Source organism: Crinia signifera, chromosome 2 (assembly GCF_055691185.1).
Source record: "Crinia signifera chromosome 2, ASM5569118v1, whole genome shotgun sequence".
In the NCBI taxonomy this organism is placed as follows: domain Eukaryota; kingdom Metazoa; phylum Chordata; class Amphibia; order Anura; family Myobatrachidae; genus Crinia; species Crinia signifera.
Genome location: NC_139218.1, coordinates 334,967,941 through 334,985,304, shown reverse-complemented (window position 1 = coordinate 334,985,304; position 17,364 = coordinate 334,967,941). Strand labels below are relative to the sequence as shown.

The window sequence follows — 17,364 nt, the reverse complement described above, 5'->3', positions numbered from 1 at the left end:
GCCAATGTTAAGACGGCCCTGGTCTGGTTATCATACTGTCATGGTGATGGGCCTGCAGCATCAGGAAGTCATTGTCTTTAATTAATGAACATATTTCTACTTTCCAACATAGGTTGCTGCCTAAGAAATACTTAGAAGAGATCAGTGCCAATATTAGCAACTTTAACATACACGGGCTGATTGTTATTGGAGGTTTTGAGGTAAGTCTGGGGTAGTGTTCTAATAAAACTGAATCTGCTAAAGAAAATGGATTTTATTTTAAGTTACATTCAGTGTTGAACTATCCTTTGTCCATATATATATATATTTACAGTTTATGTTTATTTTAAGTAAATCATTTTCATGTATTACTTCTGGTCTTCATAAAGATATCTATAGAAAGGTTGCATAGGAATTATAATAGGCCAACTGAAGCTGCGTTACTATACACATGCACATATAACCATAGCTCAGTTTCACTCCAAACAGGGCTGGTGTTAGGGTGTCTGGCGCCCCCCTGCAAACTGAAATTTTGTGCCTTCCGTTCCATAGCCAATAAAGGGACAGCTTTAGCTACAAAAAAAGGTTTTGTTAGAGTACCTCTTCCCCGTGTGTCGATGTCGCTCGCAGTGCACCCAAAACTCCAGCATCATTGACATGCTGCTGACGTGGGCAGTGTCGTTTAGAGGGGTTGTTGGTACTTCTTACCCAGGCCTAGGTCTGCTTGAGGGGCCTGGGGGCCACTCCCCCTGTTGTAGGGAGCTGGCAGTGGGAGTACAAAAGACAGGCTGCCGCACCAGCACAGCCTCTCTCCCCAGCTCAGCACACGCTGCTCAGTCAGTTTGCTGAGCTGGGCAGAGAGACAGCGGCAGCCTGTGATCTCTATGTGTTTTTTTTTCTTCAGTTCACGGGGGCGCGTCCATGCCCCTCACAGATGCCTTGCCCCCACAAGTGGCCACACCCCCTCTATTTTCCAAGAGCCCAGAGATCCTCTTGGCAGCCCTGGACATGGGGACAGCATCAAACAGAGGTACAGAAAACCGAGGCACGTCAGCCCTGTTTTCTGGTCATGTCAAAAACAGTCCTTAGCTGCACTGGAGTCAGCAGAGTGAATTTCCTGGCCATCCTTAGTAACCTGAGAGTTACTGTGAAAATGCTCACACAAATTTTTAACTTCCAACCAAAACACAGTCTTGCGCAATTTTACAAAGTTCAAATGGAGCTGCTAGTGTGAAGTCCAATCCCCAGTCCGCCTTTCCCAATGGCGGTAAATTCAAGACAGCATAAAAGTGAGTATCCAAAGATACAAATTGGGGGTCGATCCTCAACACCAGCGCTCAAACAGATCTTATCTACCACACCTCCCTTAGGGGTAAATGGCGTCTCCTCTTCTCCAAAGGTGAATCTCAATGGTTCTTATGCAGACCCTGGATCACACGATCATGAGTTCAGGCCCATAGAAGATTTCTCTTCCCTCCGTGTCCTCCGTCTGTACTCGGCAGAGGAACCCTCTGCTCCCCTAGCAACTAACTAATAGAAATAAATAATCCCAGACTACAGTCTCTGGTCCGCACACACCGGCCGAAACCTCATAGAAGTTTACTCTATGAGGTAAACTCATTGAGTAAACTTCTATGAGGTTTCGGCCGGCAGTCGGGATTCCAACGTTGGGCTAATGACTGTCGGAATCCCGACTGTCGGTGTGTTATACAACACCCGATTATATACAGTGGGGGAAATTTACTAAGATGTGAGTTGTATTTCACATGGGATGCTGCTATGGGCAACAAATCAGATACTATCTATTATCTTCTAGAAGGTGCTAAAAAAATGAGAAGTAGTTTCTGATTGGTTGCCTAAAGCAACATCCCATGTAAAATACAACTTACATCTTAGTAAATTTCCCCCAGTATCTCTGTACATGTGCCAACAAATAAATGTAACCATGGAGTAATTAGTTGTGTAAATCGTTAAGTCCTGTACAAAAGATGTCACTACCTCACTTCATTCTGCACCCTGTAGACCTCTTTGTATATACCTGTGTAGTGACATTTTGTTTCCTGCAGGCTTTCACAGGCAGCCTAGAACTGATGGAAGGACGTGCCAAGTTTGAGGAGCTGTGTATTCCCATTGTTGTTATTCCAGCCACTGTTTCTAACAATGTCCCTGGATCTGATTTCAGCATTGGTGCTGATACAGCTCTTAACACGATTACCACAGTAAGTATTTCCATTTTTCTTTATGATGGGAAGTCAGGAGAGTGGGAAACCTCCGCACAGGAGCAAAACTCTTCTATAGGTTTCTGCCTCCTCCAGAGTGGCAGTAGTTGTCATTAGAGGGATGCATTGTACCCTGTACAAGCAATGGTGCAAAGGTTCTAGATGATAAATATTTTATGGATCTCTTTGCCTCAAATGTCTCTTTGTTATGACATAGATTGGACCCCTTGATTTATACTTACCTTTTTTGTTTTGTTTTTTAAAGAGGGCTTAAGCTGCATTGATGTTCCTTCCATACTTTTACCTAAGAAATACGGGTGGGCAAATGTTTATAGAGAATGTTTGGTATGGTCATATATAACCGGTGCCTGCATCATGATGTGACAATTGGCACTACCCACTGTGTTCTACGCCCTTCTGTCTAGTGCAGTGATGGGCATTAGGCAGCATAGGGGCATCCTGATTCTTTCTGGTCATATGCTTAATGCTTGTAATGTTTTTTTAAAGTCCTACTAATATGCTATTACAGATAATTGCCTCCTTCATTTGATGAGATGAGTAATAATTTAACTTACAGTGGGAGCCACTGCGATCTATCTCTATAATAGGTTTAAGTGAGTAATTGGATTACTCTGCTAATCCCCTACTCTATTGTTCTATGTATTGTATTGCATGTGAGAACAAAAGGATAGCCATGGCTAGCCATCCTGAGCCATGGCCTCAGCAAGATAGATGAGATGTGCTCCTACTGTACCATTGGGTAGGTAAGAGGGCCACCCAGTGCAGCCCCCAAACTGCAAGTTGTCTATCAATGGTCTTTTAGCACATTCTTATCCCAACTATATATGGCGATGAAGTGCTGAACCTTTGGATCTACGTGCAGCCTGTAATTGACTGCTTGAAAATATGGGGGAAATTTACTAATGGAAATGTGTAAAAAATAGGTGTAAAAATAGGTGTATTTGTACCCAGAAATACACTTATTTTTGACATTTTCTATCCCGAAAATATGGCAATTCGTATTGAAAGCACATCAATACGAATTGCCGTATTTTCGGGATAGAAAATGTCAAAAATAAGTGTATTTCTGGGTACAAATACACCTATTTTTACACCTATTTTTTACACATTTCCTTTAGTAAATTTCCCCCTATATGTCTATAACAATATACTGTAGTGTCCCAATTCATAGGGATACATTTAGCATAACTGAATCTGCTAAATTAATCTCCCAGAAAATGTAAGTGTCCTCCTTCGTCTAGCCTCAATACGCAATGCACTGTTAGCTACGTGGCGTGAGTCAGGCAGCTAAGGTCGGGCAGCCTTTTTTTTTTGGCAGAAATAATGTACATCTTATTTGCATCACTATGGGGGGTATTCAATGTGCTGCCGCTATTCCCCCCCGTCGGGAATAGCGGTGGCACATTGAATACCCCCCAAAGTGATGCAAATAAGATGTTCATTATTATCTTTACCGACAGCATTGAAGAGGGATCACGGCAGAACAAGTCCGACTTTAGTAGCTGTCGGGTCCGTTCTGCCGATAACGGACGTGGATTGTCGCGATCCCGGCCGCAGATGGACAATCTGTTTTCGCGGACACGCCCCCTTTGCACCCATCTGTACATAAACTTTTAAATACTAAGGGTGGATTCTTACCACTGGAGAACATAGGTGGTAGCCTCAAGTTTTAATGCTGGAGACTTTTCAATTACAAACACTTTTTTCACCAGCTTAATATTCCTGGGAAAAAGTTCCTGGACTAATGGGTTAACACCGTTGTGGCTCCCGCTATCAGGGCATTTAATGCTGATTTTATTTTATTTAAAATCTGCTCAAGCCCAAATAGAAACCTTTGCTCTTTCCACCTTACATGTGAAGCAGACATTTGTAACATCTCACTGTGCAGAATATTTTCTTATATAAACCCATTTATTTTATGCCTATATAGACATGTGACCGAATCAAACAGTCCGCTGCGGGGACAAAGAGGAGAGTGTTCATCATTGAGACTATGGGAGGTTACTGTGGATACTTAGCTACTATGGCAGGCTTTGCTGCTGGTGCAGATGCTGCTTACATTTATGAAGAGCAATTTAATATACACGATTTGCAGGTAAGCCTAATATCCGACTTGGCAATTGTTTACAATGAGTTTTGGTTTTAAATTAAATTTGCCTTATTTTTTCAACTCTTATGGTGTGTACACACGGTACTTTTTGCCTTCCGATGTTGACGATATAGTCAACATCGGATCGGAATCAGATGCAGATCGCAAGGGTTTTAACCCTTGCGATCCCGATCCGATTCTGATGCGCGTTCACGTATCGCAAGGCAGAAAGTCTTGTCTGCCTTGACTATATAGTGCAGATCTGCACTATATAGTCAGACTTGTATGCAAATCGGATGTGCCTTGCGATCTGATTCCGATCCGATCTGATCGGATTGTGGATAGTATCTTAAGGCACATCTGACCGTGTGTACACACCATTAGAGCCATATACTCATCTTGTATGTAGTAGATCATTAAGTTCTTCTGCATGCTAAAAAATATAGCTTAATAGTTAAAAAACTAGCGCTAATTGTGCCTGTTTTTTAACCATTATACCAATATTGCATATACATGAGCTGCTTACCTAGACAAGCACGGAGATGAATACATCTTTTACAATTTTCCAAAATATAGCAGTTAAAGTTGAAAAAGTTGTTTTTAGGATCATTTGAGCCCAATTAAAAAAAAATAAAAAATAAACCCTGTGATGCTTAAAACACATGTCCCAACCATACAATAATCCTGCTCTAGGTCTGCAAGAAAAAATATGTGACAATTCCTATAGAAATCAGTACAGCTAATTTTCTTGTGGACAATTGTTTAGCAAAGAAAACTTGTCTGCCTGAAAATTTGGCAACCCGCATGAAGAAATAAATGAACACTTAACGGGATAAGCCTCAAAACCTTCAATATGCCCTATTGAGCAGCCATTTTTAGTTCTCTTTTGTTTTTTATATCTCACCTGTTTTTGCTCTAGCCAAAATGATACAGTATATTTTTCAGTGGTGTCCTATTAACAGTTGAGATAAATAATATTTTGTTTCTTTTTAAAATGAACTATACAACAGTAGAACATTCACATTATTGTCTAAAAAGATCATTTTATTTGCATGTCAATATGACACATGGTTAGTGCTAAAATTATTATTATTTTCTTTTTGTCAGATAAATGTTGACCATCTTACAGAAAAAATGAAGACAACAGTGAAAAGAGGTTTAATTTTAAGGTATGTTATCTTTTGAAGCAAATAATTAATATAGAAATACAAAATAGTACAAGTTGCACAAATGTTACAACACATGTAGAGTACTACAGAGCTTCTACATTACCTGTGGTGTAAGCTGTATTTATCGCCTGTCTAGATGTTACACAGTAGAGATTGGGGGAAGGGGGGGGCTGCTCCACCTCAGAGCTCTCAGTGGCTACAAGAGATGAGATGGAGGAGAGAGACCTGACCTATCCACGCTTGGTACAGGCACCCTACATCTATCACCCTGCGCAACAGAGATATGGGGTAGTGAGACAGACTGGGAGGGGGGCAAAGAGGAGATAGAAAGACAGATGCCAGGTTCAGGAGAGGCAGAGTTAAGTGGGACAGAGATGGAAAGGTTGTAGAAGAAAAATAACTTGCAACACCAGTCATGATCGCTACCAACTGAGTGAAAGATGGTTCCAAAATACTTAGATATAGGGAGATGTAAAGCAATCCTTGTAGAGAGAGAAAAAACAGCCAATTAAATTACACAAAACCATCAACTGTCTGGATTGTAATGATGACAGCTTGACAAAGGGTTATGTGTGAACTCCCCCCCCAAGTCCAAGAGACATACTATAAACATATATTTTAAAAACACACCTGTTCTCTGTCTGCACTCTTTCATGTGTATGCAATACTTTGCTCACTCAGCAGTCTTTTTTGGGTAGGCTTTGCATACAGTATGTGGTTCATTGATGTCACAGAAATACATTTTCCAGGTAAAAATTAATATTGGCCAACAGGCAGTGACAGAGTAAGTATGTTTTCAATTTTACCTTGACATTATTCGACTGGAGAAACCATCTATTGGTGACTTCTGTTATTGGAGTTTTATTTGGGACCTGCCGGTTTCAGACCTGGAGGTTTATGGTTCCTTAAGATGTGAAGCATAAGCCTCAGTGTGACACATTTCATTGAAGTGATAGAGGAATTCTCCTACATTTACTACACAAGAGTATCATGGTACTTCTCCAATCTCCCTAATGTGCATTCTGTAGTTGTGTTTATAAACTGGGAAATTCTATTTCTCTGACATGCAGCAGGGACCACTGGAATCACTTCGGGTATTAGAGCTGGGAATGCTGGGAGCTAGGCACTTCTTAATATTAATTAGGGGATACTGGCTCCTCCCCTCTAAGACCCACAATCCCCCAGTGAGAAAATTGTGCCAGGGAGTTAGGTCACAGTTTTTTCTGCTCCTGCACATTTTTCAAGCTTTTTGCTCTATTTTTTTACAAGAGTACTTTTCTCTTGGTAGCTATTGTGAATCCCTTCCCCACCTATTCAAAGGTGTGGGTCCGGGCATTCAGCGCCCCTGGATATCCAGGTCGTCAGTCAGGACCTCGTTAAAGGTGCCTGCCTGCACGGGTTCCGTGTTCCTGCCGCCCCTCCAGCAAAGGGGACGCCAGTCACGAAGTGGAAGCCTCCGGTGGTGAGTAATGCGCTGAGCGCACTTTCCACACGCCGTCCCCTGCTCTCCGTCTGCCGCGCTGTGCGTTGTTCCTTTGCAGCGTTGTGAGGCGCCGCCATCTTGCGGACGGCGCGTCCTCGTGTACAGGTCCCACTCGGCAAAACTAAGTGCCGAAGGCATTACACGGAGGAGCGCTAGCAAGCGGGTGGCTCTGGACGCTGTCAGGTCTGTACAGGCTGGCTAGGTAAGAGGGAGAGGGGACTCGCTATTCAACGGAGGCGGGCATGGCACGGCCATTACGCAGATACACAGTAAGGCTGACTCTTTCCTGTTCACAGGTGACTGCAGCTTAGAAGGCTCTGAAAAAAGTTTATTACTGACACAGTGTTTTGCGCTGTATTGGTCTTGGTGTTAACAGGGCTCATTCTCCTCCAGGTCTCACAGAACCCTGAGGTTTTTGGTTTGTGAGAGGTGTATCTGTACTCAGTGTGTGTGTGTGTGTAAGCCTGTATCGCGCGCTGTTATTGGACCGGGCGAGCAGGGATCATGACGGGCAAGTCCAAAGCCTCTCAGAAGGTTTTTGCTTGTACTGTTTGTACAGCAAAGTTTTCTCAATACACAGCTGAGGGAAATGCCACTGTTTGTCAGTCATGTTCAGGTGCTGAATCTGCATCACTGGCGGGGTCTCAGGCGCCCCAGTGGGCCTCAACCTTGGTAGGTACTATGTCCAAGCTCACTTCTGAGTTGGCGCTGGCTCGCAGAGCTGAGCCTTCGTGGGCTACAGCCCTAGCAAGGTCTGTGGAGGGGTTAGCTAGCTCCATGAGCAGACCAGAGAGGGCCTCTACATCCACCAATAAGCGACCTTATCAGGCTCTTATTGTGGAGGATGATTTAGATGAGGAACAGGATCCATTTCATGAAATGGAAGATGGTGAATGGGAAGAGGTTCAGGATGCCATTCCTGAGGGAGAGCCGACACCTTTAGGTATAGAGGCTCTTATTATGGCAGTAAAGGAGGTGCTTCGTTTACCGGAGGATCCTAGACCAGAGCCGCAGGAGTTTGATCTGTTTGGCGGGGTTCAGAAAACGTCAGTGGTCTTTCCCTGTCCAAATCAGGATCAGCTTGTGGCAGCATGGAAGAACCCGGACAAACGGTTCCAGATTCCCAGACGTTTTCCTTATTATTATTATTATTAACAGTTTCTTATATAGCGCAGCATATTCCGTTGCGCTTTACAATAGCAGACAGTGAAACAAAACAGGGTATTTACAGACAGTCAAAATGTAGGAGGGCCCTGCTCGCAAACTTACAATCTATAGGGAAATAGGCATTGATACATAAGGATAGATACTGTATTCTTTATTGCATCGATTCCACCAGAACGCAAGGTTCTATGACTGGTTCTGGAATTTGATAAGCTTGCCTGAAGAGATGAGTCTTCAGGGAACGCTTATAGGTTTTCCTTCTCTGTATCCCTTTGAGCCAGCCGCTCTAAGCAAGTGGGAAACACCACCGCCTGTGGACACCTCAGTTTCCCGGCTGTCCAAGAAGACGACACTGCCAGTCCCTGGGGCTTCAGCCTTGAAAGATCCTTCAGATAGAAAGATGGAGGCTACCCTCAAGGCCATTTATGTAGCAGCAGGGACTCAACTCAGACCGGCTATAGTTTCGGCCTGGGTAAATAGGGCAAATGTCAAATGGGCGGAGTTAATCATTGAGGGGTTGGAAGCCGGTATACCTATGGAGGAGCTACGCCGCCTAGCCGAACACATTAAGGAGTCGGCTATGTTCTTAGGAGAGGCTGCTAAGGATGTATCCTTAATTTCTTCTAGAATCTCAGCTAGCGCCATTTCTGCGCGGCGAGCTCTCTGGCTTCGCTCTTGGCAGGCGGATGCGGAATCTAAAAGGGCTGTGGAGGGACTTCCCTTTTCTGGGGACATCCTCTTCGGGCCTGAATTAGATAAATGGATCTCACAGGCGACGGGGGGAAAGTCGGCCTTCCTACCGTCTGCAGCTCCTCCCCCTCCTAGGCGACAGTTCGCAGGTCCGTCCTTTCAGTCCTTTCGGACCCAGCGCCCCTTTCGGGGCAGAGGAAGAGGCTTCCAGTCGTCCAGAGGTTCCAGGGCCAGAGCCCGTCCCCAGGCTGCTCCAAGAGTCCAGGACCCTAAGCCCCAGCAGAAGCCGGTGGCATGACGGTTTACCAGCTTCCGTCAATATTTTACCGGTAGGTGCCCGTCTGTTGGCCTTCAGAACCCAATGGTTCTCCCTGTCGGAGGATCCTTGGGTTCGCAGGGTAGTTTCAGAGGGGTACCGAATTCAGTTCGATTCCACTCCTCTGGTACGGTTCTTCACTACGGCTCTACCAACAGCTCAGGAAAAGAGAACGAGCCTGCTAGAGGCCATTCGGATCTTGCTGGAGGCTCAGGTCATCATGCCGGTCCCAGCAGCTCAGAGGAACACAGGGTACTACTCAACCCTCTTTGTAGTCCCCAAGCCGGATGGGTCAGTCAGGCCCATTCTCAACCTGAAGCCTTTGAATCTGTTAGTCTCTTATCAACCATTCAAGATGGAATCAATCCACTCAGTGATTGCCTCGTTGGAGCCAGGGGAGTACATGATATCCTTGGATATCAAAGATGCTTACCTACACATCCCGATTTGGATTTCTCACCAGGCCTTTCTCCGTTTTGCCATCGGTCGGGATCATTTTCAGTTCAGGGCTCTGCCCTTCGGATTATCGTCAGCGCCCAGAGTATTCACCAAAACTCTATCAGTGGCCATCGCATACCTCAGATGTCAGGGGGTGACCATAATCCCCTATTTGGACGATCTCCTAATCAAGGCCCCAACGAGGGAGTTACTGGAGAGTCAGGCGAGGTTAACTACTCAGACGCTCACCAGCCTGGGGTGGATAATGAATTTCAAGAAATCCTCTCTAGTCCCATCCAGGAGGATCTTGTTTCTAGGTCTTTGGCTAGACACAGAGGCTCTGAGAATCTACCTGCCGGAGGACAAGATCCAGGCGATCTTGCTCTTGGTTCAGAGGATCTTACTGCCACAGAAGATCAGCCTTCACCTGTGCACGCAGCTTCTAGGGAAGATGGTGGCAGCTTTCCCAGCTCTGACGTGGGGACGTTTCCACTCAAGACCGTTTCAGTGGATCTTCTCAGGAAGGGTGCGGGCTCGCACCTTAATCTTCACAGAAGGTTCCACTTGTCGGCCGAGGCGAGACATTCACTACTGTGGTGGCGACACAGGAGGAACTTGATAGAGGGTCGTCGGTTTGCAGTCCAGGACTGGATTGTGTTGACGACGGACGCAAGCCTCCGCGGCTGGGGTGCCGTAGTGCTTCACCTCTGTCTCCAGGGCAGGTGGGACCTGCAGGAAAGTCACTTGTCCATCAATGTCTTGGAGATCAGAGCCATATACAATGCTCTGCTGGAGGCTCAGGAATTCCTTCAGGGTCAAAACGTAAAAATAGGATCGGACAATGCCACGGCAGTCGCCTATGTGAACAGGCAGGGCGGCACGAGAAGCAGCATGGCCATGAAGGAGGTAAGGAAGATCCTTCAGTGGGCGGAACGGTCAGGAGTAATTCTGCTGGCGGTATTCCTTCCAGGTCGGGAAAATCTAGAGGCCGATTTCCTCAGCAGGGAGGACCTACACCCAGGCGAGTGGTCTCTCAACCCCGAGGTGTTTCGAGAGCTCACCGACAGATGGGGAGTTCCCGAGGTGGACCTGATGGCGTCTCGGAAGAACCATCAGCTACCAGCATACGTGGCACGTACAAGAGACCCTCAGGCCATAGCGGCAGACGCTCTGTCAACGCCGTGGGAGTTCAGATTTGTCTATCTGTTCCCTCCACTTCCACTTCTGGGCCAGGTACTGAAGAGACTCAAGAGGGAACCAGTGCAGGCTATTCTCATAGCGCCCTGGTGGCCTCGCAGAACGTGGTTCTCAGACATCCAGAAGTTACTGGCAGACGAGCCAGTTCGGTTGCCCCTCAGACCGGATCTTCTTCTACAAGGACCCTTTTTTCATCAGAATCTGCCACAGCTGCATTTGACGGCGTTGCTGTTGAGACCGAGGTCTTGCGGGAGAAGGGAATTCCAAGAGCTGTAATTCCTACGATGTTAAGGGCCCGAAAGCCCGCCTCAGCAGCGCATTATCACAGAATATGGCGCTCATATGCGGGCTGGTGCGAGTCTAGGGGCTGGCCATTCCGGGTCTTCAGGTTGTCCCGCCTTCTGTTGTTCTTACAGAGAGGGTTGGACGGTGGTCTGAGACTGGGTTTGCTTAAGGTCCAGGTCTCAGCCCTGTCCGTCCTCTTTCAGAAAAGATTGGCCCTCATGCCTGAGGTGCAAACATTCTTTCAGGGGGTTCTTCGGGTCCAGCCTCCCTTCGTACCTCCCACAGCTCCTTGGGATCTGGATTTGGTACTGGCCTTTTTGAGGTCTGAGACCTTTGAGCCACTGGATAGGGTGGAACTGAAGTTCTTGTGCTGGAAGACAGTGCTTTTGCTAGCCCTGGCCTCAGCTCCCCGGGTTTCGGAGCTGAGTGCTCTGTCCTGTAAGCCTCCGTATTTAATTTTCCACGAGGACAGAGCAGAACTGCGTACCCGGGCCGGGTTCCTTCCGAAGGTGGTATCCTCATACCACATTAACCAGCCTATTGTGGTGCCGGCTTTCCAGGGAGATTCTCCGGAACAATCCTCTTTGGACGTGGTCAGGGCTCTTCGGATTTACGTCAATAGAACCAGGTCTATTCGCAAATCGGATTCCTTATTTGTGCTCTATGACGCTTTCCGCAGGGGGTGGCCTGCGTCTAAACAGACAATTGCACGATGGATCAAGTGGACGATCCGTAGTGCTTATCTTCAGGCGGGACAGGTGCCCCCTGTCTCCTTGACGGCGCACTCTACCAGATCGGTGAGTACGTCGTGGGCCGCTGAGAGAGGGGCTTCTATCTCTCAGCTGTGCAGAGCGGCCACTTGGTCGTCTCAGAACACGTTTGTAAAATTTTACCAGTTCGATACCTTTGCCGCTTCGGCTTCGACTTTCGGTCGTCTGGTTCTGCAGAATCCTCAGCACTCTCCCTCCCGGGGCTTGGTCTTTGGAACCTTCCCAAAGTGATTCCAGTGGTCCCTGCTGCATGTCAGAGAAAAGAGGATTTCGGTACTTACCGGTAAATCCATTTCTCTGAGATCAGCAGGGACCACTGGACACCCGCCCGGCTGCTGGATTCTGCCTGTTGTGGTTGCTGTTGCAGCCCGGTCCGATACCTGCGTGTGGTATGTATGGTTATGATTTTTTATGTTTTTCTGTAACCCTTTCCTCTGGTGGGCCAATTTCCTCACTGGGGGATTGTGGGTCTTAGAGGGGAGGAGCCAGTATCCCCTAATTAATATTAAGAAGTGCCTAGCTCCCAGCATTCTCAGCTCTAATACCCGAAGTGATTCCAGTGGTCCCTGCTGATCTCAGAGAAATGGATTTACCGGTAAGTACCAAAATCCTCTTTTTTATTTCTGATATTTTAGGAATGAAAAGTGCAGTGAAAACTACTCCACAGATTTTATATTTAATTTGTATTCAGAGGAAGGAAAAGGAATCTTTGACTGCAGGAAAAATGTTCTGGGTCACATGCAGCAGGTAAAGAAATATGTCCCCTATGCATTTTGTCCATAGCTACATTACTGTACAGTAATACTGTATAGTGAGGATCTGTATTATGCCTTTAGCATTTAGCCTTTGTGGGCTCAAAACTGTCACAGCTCAAAGTGAAAGTACATTGCAGTAGCCGTCATTTTGACAGGCTGTTAACTAGTTAAAAAAAATAAGTGGTAATAATAAAAAAAACCACTAAAATATAGAATCAGCTGCCCTCATCAGCCTGGTGTGTCAGCCCTCAGAAAGTGCCTAACACACCCTTTCATACAGTACAAAGCACTTCATATTAAGGTTCTAATTGGTTATTTTTTCATAGTGAATTACAGGTTGAGTATCCCGTATCCGAGTATCCGTTATCCGAATTATTCCGAAAACCAGACATTCCAGAAAGTGAAAAAAAAAATATTTTTTTTGCTAAAAACTCACTGGGGACATTTGTAACAGCACTACTGGTGACATGATATGTAACTGTTACTATATATGTACAAGACAATGATTGCTTGGCATTCAAATTCAATATCTGAGATAGTACACAAATTTTGTTTCATGTTTTGAAACCTTTTTTTTTGAACAAATAAAATATTTGTGTGTATTTGATGTGGTAATAAAATATATTTGTGTGTATTTTATGTGTTTATATAGCATACATGCAAGATACTTCAAAATACATAATTGAAATATTAAAATATTCCGAAATACGGAATAATCCGTTATCCAAAATTCTCCTGGTCCCGAGCATTTTGGATACGGGATACTCAACCTGTATTTACAAAATATCATAAGTAACTTTCATGGATTTTCTTAGATTGTTGTTTGTTTTATTAGGACATTTATTGGCACTGTACTTGCGTCATGCTATGCAGGAAGGATGCACAAAGGGTTGAGATAAATGGGGCACTATGCCGTGTGGTGTTCTGCACACAATAGTTTCCATATAGACTGCAGAGCTCTCACAAGACTACTGCAGTGGCAGACTTGCAATCATTGTGCCGGGACAGAGATGATAACAGGCCTGACTTCCTGTAACTGGCGGTTTTCCTTGTTTCAGGGAGGTACCCCAACACCTTTCGACAGGAACTTTGGTACAAAAATGGGGGCTAAAGCTGTACTGTGGATGACCACAAAAATAAAGGAATGTTCTAGGCATGGTAAGTATTTCATAGAAATGCACCTTGCTTAATTAAGGCCCCATTCAGAAGGATGCCTGATAACATGTTATCCTGTGTTTTAGGTCGCATATTTGCAAATACAGCCGATTCAGCCTGTTTACTTGGAATGCGCAAAAGAAGTCTCGTTTTCCAGCCACTGGTGGATCTTAAAAAAGAAACAGATTTTGAGTATGTTTTTCCACACTTTTACGATCACAAATGTATATGTATTATTACAACAATGGGGTATGGATCATTGGACAGACAGCAACTAGGTCGACATGCAGTAAGGTTGACGTGGGTTAGGTCGACACAAGCATTAGATTGACATGGAGAAGGTCGACAGTCAAAAGGTTGATATGGTGTTTTTTACTTTTTTTGGCCCAAACTATTTTATTCTCCTGACACGCCCTAGTGTATGGTAGTGGATGAGATACTGCCTGTCTGCAATGGGGGGGGGGAACCCCATGTTGACCTTCCCCATTTTGACCTAATGACATGTTGACCTAACCCATGTCGACCTTTAGTCATGTTAACCTTCCTGCATGTCAAACTACATTTATGTAGTCCTTCATGCACTTCGACCTAAAGGTGTAGACCTAATGCTTGTAGACCTAGTGCTTGTAGACCTAGTGACCATATCCCCAACAATATATGTATAATCTTTGTACTATATTATATAGAAGGGACTTTGATGCCAGATTTTTTAATAAGGGAAGGGCCCGCATAGCGATTGCACGTGGGTCCCCTTATCCACCTGGGTATATGATATGCAAATTGCATTATATTAAAAAAAAATGTCCTTCCCTGTTTTCTAGACATCGTTTACCAATCCAGCAGTGGTGGTTAAAACTTCGTCCCATCCTCAAGATTCTGGCAAAATACAACATCAACCTGGACACCTCGGAAACCGCACATTTGGAACACATCACCAGAAAGAAATCTGTGGAATCCAATATCTAAGTTTGCAGAAAGGTGCAAATGGCACTGAGGGCCTTTCCAGTATTATAGTCACATATTAGGTGTACCTGTTGCCTGTACACAGTGAAGGCAGACATTTTGTGACAGGAAATAATATCTAGACTATGTAGCCTGTCAGTTTGCTAGAAACAAGTGACATCAGTGAGGCATTTTAAAATATCTCATGCATCAGTGTTTTGCCTGGGTTCTATTGCATTGCTATGATGTACTCTAAAGAATACTGGATGAGCCCACAAAATGGTGCCTCCATGTATAGGCGACGGGTATATCTTAATTTTGTGATGTGTATTTAGAGTTACAGTCTTACCCTTTATAGTATTTTGCTCAGCATGCTAAAGCTTTCTATAGTGTAGAGCGGCGAGTACAAAAATAAGACCCTAAAACACATAACAGTGAATATTTACTGCTTGGCATAATAGCGGCCATTTTGGAATATTAGCGGCATAATGAATCACTGCTTCTTCTGGATTTGATCTTGGAATGGGATCCAGATTCTATGCAGTGTTGGGTCTTCAAGATGGCAGGTCTAAAAAACACTGATTAGATTACTTTTAGTTTCCACTTTTATGTGGCCTAAAACACACATCATTGAAGCAAACAAACATTGTAGCACTTATGAAACTCCAGTGTTCATCTCGTTGTACCTTGCAAAAGCACAAATAACAGTCTGTGATCATAAAGGTTGAACCCATGCCCACATGTTCCCCATAATATCTATTGATGTTTTCACTGACAATATGTGAGCTACGTTAGTAGCAATGTGTTCCAAGTAACCTTAGTAACAAAGGTTGTGGTGGGGGTTATTGTTGTAAAGAAAATATATATTGGTACGTTAATAAGTTCATATTTATTAAACATTAGGACAAACACAGATTCTGTTCATTTTTTCGAAATATTCCTCTTTATAGTTATAGAAACATTTTGCATTGACATGTTGTTGTTTTTTTTCAACTTTATTCATAATCTTTATAAGACACAGATGTTATGAGAAAAAATACAATATATACAGTGATTGCAAATGGCGCAAATACTGCCCAGTGTTTAACTCCGAGGTGTCACTTACACCTCAATAGTAGAAAAGCACATTTGGAGGTGGAGAATGCTATTCTTACTCTCGATATAAGGGAACATTTCCATCCATGCTCCTTTGAATAGTATTCTCCACCTCCAAATGTGCTTTTCTACAGGTGTTTGAGGCCTATAGTTCCACAATCCATGAGGGCAACAATGCCTTTTGCAGATGATCGTGTACGCAACACTGTGTAGGATTCGCTGATCCCCGATTCTGACCAAAAAGTGATCAGAATATAGAAGATAATCAGGTTATCCAACATATTGGGTTTCACAGACCAATTTGGGTTACAGATTGGTAATGTATAGTTACAATCAACTAATTTGCAGACATTACTAGTAAAATAGGCACTTTCATTATACACACACACATAGAACACACACACACACACACAAAGCACACATGTTATACATACACTCTCACAGACACACACACAGCACACATGTATGTCTCACACACACACACACACACACACACACACACTTCCCACCTCACTCACCAAGCAGAAGCAGCATCTGCAGGCTGAACCGGGCACCATTGATTAAGCCCTGCACCTCTTGCCAAAATCTGTGATTCGTGGGACTTCCTGGAGGGGGTGGGGCCAATCCCTTTAGTATCATGTTTTATTAGTTCCACCCCCTCCCCATTGATTGAGGCATTTTGAGCATTCAGGGCGTATCAAATGGCAATGCAAAAAAAAATATCAGGTGGGGTTTCTCGTAACCCAACCCCCCCCCCCCCCCCCCCATCCCTGCTGCGTGAGCCCGGGGGTGCCGGGGTTGACCTGTTTACACCACACGTAGAAGTGTTTTGCAGTGTGAACGGGGTATCTGTGGTTGTTGATAAATGGGCCCCAGCAGAATTCACCCTTGCTGTTTAATTTCAAGAATCCCTTAGCAAAAGTGTACAGAGCACTTTGTGTTTGCTCATAGTTTCCACCCTTTTGATGTTTCTTTACTATAGCCAACAGGGAAATATCAGCAAACATTTGTTTAAATGGTGGCACAAGAGTTCCTAGAATTGTGTAATGCTGAAAAGAGATTTGTGGTTGAGCCTGTGTAACAGCTTCTGCTCAGGCATTAGTGGTGTTTCCCTGCATCGCCGTGTCCTAATCCCTTTACTGGTATTAGCCAGGTTTCTGGGATGTCTGATTAGGGGGATTCAGTGCGCAGAAATCTTCTATTTTAGCTCATTCACATTTCCAGTGTCATTTGTAGGTTACATTCTGAATAACACTTTACAAATGTATCATCGTTATTATGTATTTCTATTTTTAAAGGAATCCTGTATTAACCTGAAAGCACATGAAAATAATTCACGCAGGCTTTTTCCTTGTGCTCTAACTCGACAACTGGGAAGGGAGTCAAAATCCATTTTAATGTTCATGTGATTCCATGACCTAGAAATACTGAAGTGTTCCCTGTTGTAGTTTTGAGACATATATTATTTCATTTAATTTAATTCATATTATTCTCTCCTGGAAGATTATATTTTGACCATATCAGAAGAGTTGTTTTTTTCTTTTTTACCCAAAAAATAATATTTATACATGATGGGAAATATTTGATAGTACATTTT

The 17,364-nt window shown here is 44.3% G+C and overlaps 1 protein-coding gene across 3 annotated transcripts in view; it reads left to right on the top strand.

Annotated features, from left to right (window-relative positions):
• The window catches only part of PFKM (phosphofructokinase, muscle), an 85,015-nt gene extending 69,430 nt beyond the window's left edge, over positions 1 to 15,585 (top strand). For all 3 annotated transcript variants that reach the window (XM_083169490.1, XM_083169488.1, XM_083169489.1), the window contains exons 17-24: positions 113 to 200; positions 2,046 to 2,198; positions 4,150 to 4,314; positions 5,416 to 5,477; positions 12,456 to 12,567; positions 13,634 to 13,733; positions 13,817 to 13,922; positions 14,552 to 15,585. In XM_083169490.1, the coding sequence (XP_083025616.1) occupies positions 113 to 200; positions 2,046 to 2,198; positions 4,150 to 4,314; positions 5,416 to 5,477; positions 12,456 to 12,567; positions 13,634 to 13,733; positions 13,817 to 13,922; positions 14,552 to 14,696 (931 nt within the window). In that variant the 3' untranslated portion in view covers positions 14,697 to 15,585. The remainder of the gene's footprint in view (positions 1 to 112; positions 201 to 2,045; positions 2,199 to 4,149; positions 4,315 to 5,415; positions 5,478 to 12,455; positions 12,568 to 13,633; positions 13,734 to 13,816; positions 13,923 to 14,551) is intronic.
• The last annotated feature ends 1,779 nt before the right edge of the window (positions 15,586 to 17,364 follow it).